Genomic DNA, 11,511 nt, shown 5'->3' with positions numbered 1-11,511 from the left:
CCAAAAGTGGGGGTTCTTATTCCTGAAGAGGAGGTTCCTCACCCATCTCATCCCATCAGATGTCTTAGAGTTGGTACCGGCCTTGCAAATCGCATAGAAAATGGAGGCCCAGAAAAATCCACTGATGTATCCCCAACACAACACCACTTACTAGTAGCCAGTGCAGCCTAGAACAAGGCCCTCCAACCAGGAGCCCTGTGTTCTTTCTCACCTTTCCTGGAACTTACACCTCTCCCTGGGAGTAAAGGGGAAATCCCCAATAGAGTTGCTGAGTGCCAGGCATGGAGCCAGACAAAAATTAGTCAGGTCCTCTACACTCTTGCTACTCAAAGTGTGGGCCACGGACCAGCAGCATCTGCATCACCTGCAAACGTGTTAGAAATGCAAAGTCCCAGACCTCAGCAAGACCTGCTGGATCAGACTCTGTTCCTTAATATCCTTAGGAGTGTCATAGGCACATTAAAGTTTGAGAAGTGCTGGTCCATAGCAGAAAAAAACGATACACCTTCACATTTTGAGTCAGGCTCATTTATAACATGCTGATTTCATGCCAAGTCCTGTGCTAACTACCTCTTATAGCAGAATTACACTGAAGCATGCTCCTTGATCTGATCCAAGTGGACTAGTCTCCTCTAAACACTAAGGCTAATAAAATAATCAAAGGAATAGAATCACTGGAGCCCCATGAAGGCTTTATGTAATCTATATGGCACTTTAAGTAAATCAGTTTTGTTTCCTTTGTGAAATTCTGATTTATTTAAAGACTGTTGGTAAAATGGGGGAAAGGCTGAGTAATTTAAGTCCTACCTCACCTCAGATCAAATATACCCTTACCCGCTTTTTGTCATAAAGGAGTTGCCCACAAGAATCACGGGTGCGGGAACAGAGCAGGTGCTTCATGCCAGGTGCTATGGGTAAAATGTGTCCACAAAAAGTTCACATATTGCACACTTGACCCCCATTGTAACAGCATTAAGAAGGTGGGAAATCCGAATATGGTATTTGAAAGGTGGGGCCTTTAAGAAGTGATTGTATTGTAAGGACTGTGTCCTTGCGAATGGATTGATCCATTGATGGAGTAACAGGCATGGTTCTGAGGGCTCTAAAAGGAGAGCAAGTGGGAAGGTTAGTTCTCTCTTGCTCAGCCCATTCTTGCCATGTGACACCCTGGTAGTCACCCACCCTGTAGAGAGCTACCACCCAGACGAAGGCCCTCACCAGATGTGGCCCCTGGACCTTGGACTTCCCAGCCTCCAACTGTAAGAAATTTCATCTCTATAAATTAACCAGTTCCTGGTATTTTGTTAAAAACAGGGTTAAGAGTCAGGTACAGGAGTCAGCCTTCCTGGGAGCAAGTCAGAGCTCTGCTTGCTGCCATCTGTGTGACCTTGACAAATAATATCTGTGCCTCAGTTTCCTCACTTTTAAAATGGGTATAAAAACAGCACCTATTTCATAGGCTAATGATAGAGATGGAATGATACTTATAAAGACTGGCACACATGAGTGCTCAGTAAATGTGAGCTATGATCATTATACGCACCATATGTGTCAGTGTAACTTAAAACTACTATTGACCCCAGAATAATTTCCTCTTTTGATTGACCCAGATAGTGATCCACAGCCAACCCACAGAAAGAAACCAATATGCATGAAAGGCAGACACTGAGAAAAGTTTCACCCTACAAAAAAACATGGTAATTCTGTACTTTAGCAAAGACACACACCACCTTTCACTTCAAATTCCAAATGCATGTTGATGCGAACTAAGAGCTCGATCAGCCANGTCCTCTACACTCTTGCTACTCAAAGTGTGGGCCACGGACCAGCAGCATCTGCATCACCTGTAAACGTGTCAGAAATGCAAAGTCCCAGACCTCAACAAGACCTGCTGGATCAGACTCTGTTCCTTAATATCCTTAGGAGTGTCATAGGCACATTAAAGTTTGAGAAGTGCTGATCCATAGCAGAAAAAAACGATACACCTTCACATTTTGAGTCAGGCTCATTTATAACATGCTGATTTCATGCCAAGTCCTGTGCTAACTACCTCTTATAGCAGATTTCATGCCAAGTCCTGTGCTAACTACCTCTTATAGCAGAATTACACTGAAGCATGCTCCTTGATCTGATCCAAGTGGACTAGTCTCCTCTAAACACTAAGGCCAATAAAATAAAGGAATAGAATCACTGGAGCCCCATGAAGGCCTTATGTAATCTATATGGCACATCAAGTAAATCAGTTTTGTTTCCTTTGTGAAATTCTGATTTATTTAAAGACTGTTGGTAAAATGGGGGAAAGGTTGAGTAATAAAAGTCCTAACTCACCTAAGATCAAATATACCCTCACCCACTTTTTGTCATAAAGGAGTTGCCCACAAGAATCGTGGGTGCGGGAACAGAGCAGGTGCTTCATGCCAGGTGCTATGGGTAAAATGCGTCCACAAAAAGTTCACATATTGCACACTTGACCCCCATTGTAACAGCATTAAGAGGGTGGGAAATCCGAATATGGTATTTGAAAGGTGGGGCCTTTAAGAAGTGATTGTATTGTAAGGACTGCGTCCTTGCGAATGGATTGATCCATTGATGGAGTAACAGGCATGGTTCTGAGGGCTCTAAAAGGAGAGCAAGTGGGAAGGTTAGTTCTCTCTTGCTCAGCCCATTCTTGCCATGTGACACCCTGGTAGTCACCCACCCTGTAGAGAGCTACCACCCAGACAAAGGCCCTCACCAGATGTGCCCCCTGGACCTTGGACTTCCCAGCCTCCAACTATAAGAAATTTCATCTCTTTATAAATTACCCAGTTTCTGGCATTCTGTTAGAAGCAGGGTTAAGAGTCGGGTACAGGAGTCAGCCTTCCTGGGAGCAAGTCAGAGCTCTGCATGCTGCCATCTGTGTGACCTTGACAAATGATATCTGTGCCTCAGTTTCCTCACCTTTAAAATGGGTATAAAAACAGCACCTATTTCATAGGCTAATGATAGGGATGGAATGATATTTATAAAGACTGCCACACATGAGTGCTCAGTAAATGTGAGCTATGATCATTATATGCACGATATGTGTCAGTGTAACTTAAAACTACTATTGACCCCAGAATAATTTCCTCTTTTGATTGACCCAGATAGTGATCCACAGCCAACCCACAGAAAGAAACCAATATGCATGAAAGGCGGACACTGAGAAAAGTTTCACCCTACAAAAAACATGGTAATTCTGTACTTTAGCAAAGACACGCACCACCTTTCACTTCAAATTCCAAATGCATGTTGATGCGAACTAAGAGCTCGATCAGCCACAAAGAAAGAAGGAAAGAGAAGTTGGTCGTAGTCACGCAAACTCATGCCTCACAGCTGTTCCCTGTGAGCACGCTCACCAAAAGCTTTGTCCACCTGCAAGGTGAGCTTTAAAAAGGGAGAAAGAGGAGCAGTCGCTCTGTACTCTCTCTAAAATATGGCATGTGTTGTATTCTTTCCATGATTATTGGCCAAAGGACAAATCTGGTTTCCTTTCCCAGACTTCATTTAAATCTTTATTTTTATGAAAGCAGTAAAAACATGTCATCTCCATCCCATCCTCATTTAAAAAAAAAATTTTAAATCAGTATTGCTCCCTTTGAAATACCAACCCCACCTCTCTTTTTTGAATTAGGCTCAATCAAAATATAGGAGAAAGCATTAAACTGGGCAAGCCAAGCTGGAAAGCGTCCCCACAACCCTGAAAATCAAGAGCAAACTAATTATACAGCATTTGATTTGGGTGTTTTGTTTTTCCTCCCAAGTGACTGACAAAATCTTTGGTGGGTTCAAAATTTTAACATATTTCTAGACTTTGGGAAGAGACATTAAGTTTGTATATAGCCTTTAATAAAATTGTGTTTTCCGGCCATGCTTTTCAGATTAATAGTACTATAATTTTACTAGCTGCATCATTCTAGGAGTACACTTCTTCAGAGGAGACATTTTTCTAGCTGAGTTTAATCCAAGAAGTTAAAGGAGGGAAAGGACTTAAAATAGAACTCCCCACTTGTCAGTTGGGAGTGGCATTTGTTTTTTGTCACAGGACACCATGGAACTTCTCTTTGGTTATCTAACTTTTGGGCTTGCCTGTCAGAGGGCAGAGGCCCTGAGAACAGCACACAAATTGCAAGCTCGCCACCCTCATCTTCTAAACCTAGCCATGGCATGATGCTAACCATTCATCCACGGAGCTCTTAGACTTACCTGTCGGTTTTCTTGATCAGGATGGCCCTAAAGATGTGCTCGAGGGGCGTCTTCTCCCGCTCCTGAGTGGGCTGCACGAAGGGGTGCAGGGTCACCAGCGAGAAGCCCTGCTGGTACAACTCCTGGAGCTGGGCGGGCAAGTCTCGCAGGGAGGCCAGCCTCACTGCCGAGGACCGTGGGAGCTCCGCTGCGAGTGGAGAGAGGAGAGGTTCAGCAGAGACCCACCGAAACCTCCCTCCGAACCCCACCCAAGTCCTTTTCCCTCTGCCCTGGAGGAGGACCCTCTAGGTCACCCCTTACTAAATGTGAGTTTGTCCCGTCTTTACTATCTCCAAAGAGACTCATCCAAAGGCACTGACAATCAGATGTCTTATATCCAGAGTTAGTCTTCTCAGTGACCACAAGGAAAAAGTCATTTCTACCAGAAAGGAAGAAAAAAAGGAAGGAATAGAAGGAAGGGAAGAAGGGGGGGAGGAAAAGAAAAGAAGAAAAAGACTACAGGCAAATATAAAAATGCCAGGTGGTAAAAAACAGTATAAACTAAGTCGAAAGACAAACTAAAACAAAATTTATGTGACACTTAAGATAAAGGGGTAATTTCCTTAATTTGCAAAGAAAACACTCTTCCCCCTCCCACCATAAAAACAGAAAAATGGGCCAAGTACATGAACAAGCAATGGCCTGAAAAACGTAAAAGGCTAATCAATATTTGAAAAGACACTCATACTAACTCAACATTAGAATTATGCATATCAAGGGCTGGCCCGGTGGCACACTGCTACAGTGCGCCGCTTGGGAAGCGCAGTGGCGCTCCTGCCGAGGGTTCGGATCCCACAATAAGTAACATTTTTCACCTATTGAATTATTTTTTAACATTTGGATTTTAAATTTACTTACTTTTGAGAAGGGTAGAGAAGGCACAAAAGTCAAAAGGTGCAAATGTATATTCAATGAAAAGTCTACATCCCAGCCCTATCCTCTGCCTCCCAGGTTTTTCCCCTACAGGCAATCAATATCTCTATTTTTTAAATATGTACTATCTATTGCTGAAGTCATACACAAGTAAATAGGCCTATATAGCTCCCTCACCTTTTACACAAATGGCAGTATAACCTTGCACACCTGGATTTTCATCAATTTTTATCAGTTCCAGAGTTCTTCCTCATTCTTTTTCACAGATCCATTGTGTGGTATACCACAGATTATGCAAACTTTTGCTTTTATAAGTAATGCTTTAATAGAAAATATCATTCCTACATGACTTCACATGTTTGCACATGTAGTTTATCTAAAAAATAAATTCCTAGATATGGAGTGGCTGGGTTAAAGATACACGCATTGTAACTTTTTCAGACATTGCCAGATTTCCTCCATAGAGCACTACGGATTTATCTGCCATCAGTGATGTATAAAGGTGTTCCTTTTTCCATGCTCGGGCTAATCTCATAGTGAAAAAATGATCCCTGTGACATGGTCATTCACGTTTCTCTTATTATGTAATTTATATTTTTTCTTATTAAACATTTCATAGTTAAATGCTGTGTTTCCTTTTCTGTGAACTGTCTCTGCATAATCATTGCCTAGTTTTCTATCAAGTGATTGGTCCTTTTTCTATTGGTTTGTAGAAACTCTTTATATATTAGGAAATTTAGTTCTTGTTTGTGATGCCAGTTGCAAATATCTTTCCCCAATTTGTTGTTTGCCTTTTGACTTTGCATAAGGTGAGTTTTGCCATGAAGAATTTTTTTAATGAAATTGAATTTATCTATCTTGTCTTCAGTGGCTTCTAAGTTTGTCATAGCAGAAAGGCCTGGGATTATAAAACAATTCTCCTGTGAATTCTTGTAATACATATTTCCTTTTTTGCATGTAAATCTTTGATCTATTTGGAATTTATCTCATGTAAAGCATTGTAATATGAATTTAACATTCCCCTCCTAGGGGTTTGTCCATTTTTTCTCATTGATTTGAGATGCCATATTTATCATATATTATATTCCTGAATATATTTGTTTATAACTGTGAGCCATTCATCCATTTGTGTACAACACTATTTTTAACAATTTTAATTTCATATTATGTTTTCATATCTGGTTAGGCTATTTCCTGAATTTTCCCATCTTCCTGTTTATTTTCTGAACCTTCCTGTCTAATTTGTTTGTTTTTCTAAATGATTTCTAAAAATCAGCTCATTAAATTTCCTCTCCCCCACAAAAAAGAAAGTGTTGATACTTCTATTGGATTATGTTCAAATTGTAGCTTAACTGAGGGAGAATGGATATTTTTACTGTGCTACAAGTTCCCATCCACAAACATGACATAACTTTGATTTATTCAAGTCTTCTTTTAGGTACCTTGGGAGCATATTAGAGTTTTCTTCACATAGATATTACATATTTATCAAGTTTGTTTCTAGTTATTTTATTGCTATTGAAATAATGGATTTTCTTTTTTTTTACTTCTATAACATCCATTGTGGGCTGCTGGGGAACAGGCATACTCATTATAGTTGGTAGGAGTGAAACTTTCTAGAGGGCAGGTTGGCACTTGTTTTCAAACCTAAAAATGCATACAGCCATTGTCCAGCAACCCCATTACCAGCATCACTCTTATGGGTGGACTCATAAATATCTTACAAGTTATATAGACAAAGATACTCACTACAGGGTTGTTCTACCAGCAAAAACCTGAAACCAGAGTTCTTTATTGGAGGACTAAACACTAGGACACCCCTCTGTAAATCCTATGAACCATTAAGAAGATTAAGGTAAATCTGTTGTGTGCTGACACAAAAATGTGTACAAGATACATTGCTAAGTTAAAAAGAAGCAAGGTGCCTAACTGTTAATGGCAATGTCACTCTTACATAAAAATATTAGAAGCATGGATAAACATGGACAAAAATATTTTTTTCTGGAAGGAATCACAAAAACAACATTGGAGAGAGAGAATAGAATAGGGAAGAAAGGATAAAAAAAGGTTGTTTTTATTTTATTTTATATTTTCAATACTATTACCAACAACAGGGATCTTTGGGTGGAGGGTTTAAGACATTTTTTTTCTTCTTCTTTATATATAAAAATGCAATTATTTAAAAGTTTTTAATATATTTTTTAAAAATAATGTGTTATTTTCAAAAGTATAAAAACAAACCTAGGAGTACTTAAGAATAAATACCACTAACATCAGATACCATGGCTCTCATTTCCATGTATCACGCAAGAAATTTAAAGGAAAAAAAAATCTATAGGAATGATTCACTCTAAAGCCAGCATCCAGCATCGAAACCTCCATCAATGACAGTGAGAAACATAAAATTGGCCAGGAAAGCAGAAAAGTATGCAATTCTTCCCTTGAAGGGTACATTCTAGATATGCTGCTAGAGAAAAAAATCCAGAGGTAAGTCTGGTAAGCAACACTGTGCCCCTCCACGTTCCCCACATACGAAAACCTGTCAACGTGTCTCAGAAGGAGCTCCTTGGACTCAGGCAAGACAGACTCCTGCCCTGGACCCCATGCTTTAGAGCAAGGGTCCTCAAAGTGGGTGCTTTGGTCCAACAGCAGCAGCAGCACCTGGGAAGTCATTACAAATGGAAAGTCTTGGGCCCCACCCAGACACACTGAGCCAGAATCTGAGCCATCTGTGTCTCCACAGCCCTCCAGGAGATTATGATGCCAACCACAGCTCCAGAGAGTTGTGCTTTGGCCCTTCTCCAACCCTCTCCTCTCCACAGGCAAGAAAGCTGGATCAAAGGGCATGTGCCCACCTCGACCCATGCCCCACCTTGCACAGCCCAGACCCCGGAATTCCCTGCCCCACCAGCCTGGTCCCACCCTGGGGGCTGCACAGGCTTCTTCCCCAGTCTGCAGCAGGGGCAGATGGTGCCCCTATGCGCACGCTCCCAGGCCCATGGCAGGGCGGAGACGAGGGCAAGGTAAGTGAGGAGATACTCGCCACAAGTGCAAACTTTAAGGGAGCACCACCAGCAGGGGCAGATGGTGCCCCTATGTGCACGCTCCCAGGCCCATGGCAGGGCAGAGACGAGGGCAAGGTAAGTGAGGAGATACTCGCCACAAGTGCAAACTTTAAGGGAGCACCAAAAACTCAGTAGCCAAGATATATAAAAGTTTAATGCAATATGTTTAAAAATGAAAATTAATGCAAAAAAATCTTGATGAACAAAGTATCAAAAAATTTTATAGAGACAGGATCAGTATTACTGATTTCTTCCTTTGCCTCAGACTCCAATGTGGCTCAGCTCAGCATTGATCCTGTCTTTATTTAAAATGTGACCTCACTCTCCTCAGCCAAATACTGGCCAAGGCCCAAGGTCTCCTTTTGTGCTCTTGTCCCAAGCCCTGCAAGTGCTAGGTGTGGGCCTTATGGGAACCAGGAGCAGGTTTCCTCTGCTGTCAAGAGATTACAAAGCTACTGAACCAAAAGGGCGAAACCACGTGTGGCAGAGACACCGCTTATTTTGTTTGAAAAACTGAATGGATTTTTGGAGGGTAAGCCTTTCTGGAGAGCAATTGCACTCTATCAATTAAACCTAAAAATAGCATCCAGCACCAAGATCCCGTCTTCTCTGAAAAAACTATATAAAAAGAGCATCTATGAGTCATCAAATATAAGATCTTAAACTCTGCTAGTCTCTATAATTCAAACTTTTATAATGTTTTAAATATTTCAGACTCTTACTACTATAATAAAATAAGCCTTTACCAAGGTTTTGATAATTTATATATTTGTTTCCTCTTAGGATAGGCTATAATAAAAAATAAAAGCAGCCAATGTGTGTAGAAGACAGGATTCTAGTACCAGCTGCATTCTTCATCAGCTGTTAACCCCAGGCACGTGAACACTCAGTTTTCCTGTAAAAAATGGAGATAACATCAGTCTATCTCCCATCATAGAGTGTCTGGGAGAATCAAATGGGATGATGGGTATGTAAATGACAAAGCCCCAAATGATCACAGTCAGTGGCGCTGGCAGTGGTGGACAGTGCCTGGCCAGGGGGACTGATCAGCTGGGGATGGTGCTGGGGCCATTAAATCACTTGTCATCCCCACCCACACCCCTTAACCTCCATGCTCCCAAACCAGTTCACTAAAAGTATTAGTCAATCAACCACTTTATAGTGAAATGTTTCCTGAATAAAACATGCTGTCTTTTAAATTTTTATCTTGAAATCTAAAGATGTATCTCCTGTCAAAACTCAGCAATTTTATGACTTTAATTTTGGACATGCATGCTGTCAAAGTAAGTTTAGCTTCATGGTTAAAAAACAAATAAAAATGGATCTCAACAATTTTATCACAATAAAAAAAACAGGCTCCTATTGTAAATATGATTAAAGGCCTTAATTTCATGTTTTTATTTGAAACTTAAGAATACAAAAACAAGACAACTTAGTTCTTATAAAGTGACCAATCTCCTAATGTTGTTACTAGAAAAATAAGCAAAGGAATGATTTATCTGTTTGGAAGGACATACCAAGTGTAGTCTGTTGGTCTGTTTCTCACCCTACCCATCAGAGTAATCTCTCCACTATTTTGTTTTGTAATAGTTGTCTGATTTCATTTACAAATTACATAACCTTGGGCAAGTCCTATAACTCCCTCCCCATCTCTTGGGTCCCTCATTTACAAAACGAAGACCCTGGATAGGCAATTGCGAAAAAAGCTTCCAACTTTAAAATGCAATCGTTTTATTATCTCAACTTGGAGACTAAGGTGCCAACTTCTAACTAAAAAGTGACACTGGATAGCACATTGACTAATACAGTAAATGTTTCCAATGTGAACTGAAAGAGCTCCCCTAGACCAGAGCCAAGACAGGGTGAGGCCCAACCACGTGTGCAGAGGTGTGGAGAGATGAGAGACAGGGAGACACCTGGTGCCACCAGTGGGGTGACCATCACCACAGCAAGCACCTGGCCCTTGCTGGCACCTGCCGGCCCCTGCTGGTACCTGCCGGCCCCTGCCTACCTGGCACTAGAGGGGCTCCTGCTGCTTCCACTGTTCTGGGGTGTGTGGGAGCTTTCCAGAGGAGGTCTAGGGAACAGATGCTTGCACAGTGGTGGGAGAGAAAGGGGTGTTTTAAGAAATATCACTGGAGATGAGGGGTCCCTTTCACCCTAGAGGAGAGCTACAAGGAAATGGCATGAGTTATTCTGAAGTTAACTCTGGCTTCCTGGCCTTTGACCAGGACTCCACTCCAGGACTGAACCACATAAGCTCCTCATCGTAAGTGAGAATTTTTAATTATAACTTCATATTCTGAAGATAAGAGATACTGATGAGGCTGTCTTATCCACTCTCCAGGGAGAGAAAACGCCACCCCGCTCAGAGTGGGGAGCACCCTTGGGGCTGACGCACTTCTCTCTGCACTTTCTAGTCTGTCCTTTTCCATAGTCTTCATCCACGGTGGCTGGACTGCAAGCCTCGTCCAGGCTGGACGCCCACTGTGCTTCCCAGCACCATGTCTTCGTCCCATTGCAGGGCTTTGTCCTGCTGCAATGCAAAGGCAGTTCTCTGGCTGGCTTCTCCCACCACCTGAGCAGGGGCTGAGTCTCACCTCCTGACCTGATCGAGAGGCTGGTGCAGATCCCAAAGCCAGTAACTGGGGTCTCCGGGGGGCCAGGTGCATAAAGTAAAAAAGAGACACAAACCAGGGAAGAATGGTACACCCTGAAGCCCCACTCACCCACAGGGCAGCATCCTTCCAGTCTGGTTACTGCCAACAAGCACGTGGGCCCAATGGTGCCAGAACTTCTAATTCTTACTTGCAAGAAGTCAGAAATCTTAATCCTCCTGGGCCGGCCCAGTGGCGCACTGCTACAGTGCGCCACTTGGGAAGTGCAGCAGGCCCTCCCGCCGAGGGTTCGGATCCCACATACAGACCGGCCGCTCACTGGCTGAGCGAGGCGTGGGAGCAACACCGAGGGTTGTGATCCCGTTGCCGGTCCCGGTCCGGTACGGGCGCGACACTGAGGGTTGCGATCCGTTGCCGGTTACGAAAAAAGACAAAAAGGAAAAAAAAAAAAAAAAGAAATCTTAATCCTCCTAATCTTTAAATTTGACAGGTAATTGCAATTTTATTGTCAAACCGATATGGCCCAAAGCAAGACCAGGCAGGTTGCAGAGTCTAGATGGGCATTTGGAAAGTATGTGGAGATGGATGCCCCCACACTCCTTACCATCTGATCTCAGTGCTGTCAAGGCACAGTGTGAGCACCAGTAATCACAGATTGAAGATCTTGCCATTCCGTTCATCCCACATCA

The 11,511-nt window shown here is 42.4% G+C and overlaps 1 protein-coding gene across 1 annotated transcript in view; it reads right to left on the bottom strand.

The window, feature by feature from the left end:
* RFTN1 (raftlin, lipid raft linker 1) overlaps positions 1-11,511 on the bottom strand; it is a 200,945-nt gene that overhangs the window by 111,916 nt on the left and 77,518 nt on the right. The window contains exon 3 of the mRNA XM_008568157.1: positions 4,228-4,414. Within this exon, the coding sequence (XP_008566379.1) occupies positions 4,228-4,414 (187 nt within the window). The remainder of the gene's footprint in view (positions 1-4,227; positions 4,415-11,511) is intronic.

Source organism: Galeopterus variegatus, unplaced genomic scaffold, assembly GCF_000696425.1.
Source record: "Galeopterus variegatus unplaced genomic scaffold, G_variegatus-3.0.2 Scaffold382, whole genome shotgun sequence".
NCBI lineage: Eukaryota > Metazoa > Chordata > Mammalia > Dermoptera > Cynocephalidae > Galeopterus > Galeopterus variegatus.
The sequence above is the reverse complement of the archived record's forward strand: the minus strand, read 5'-3'. Positions and strand labels throughout refer to the sequence as shown.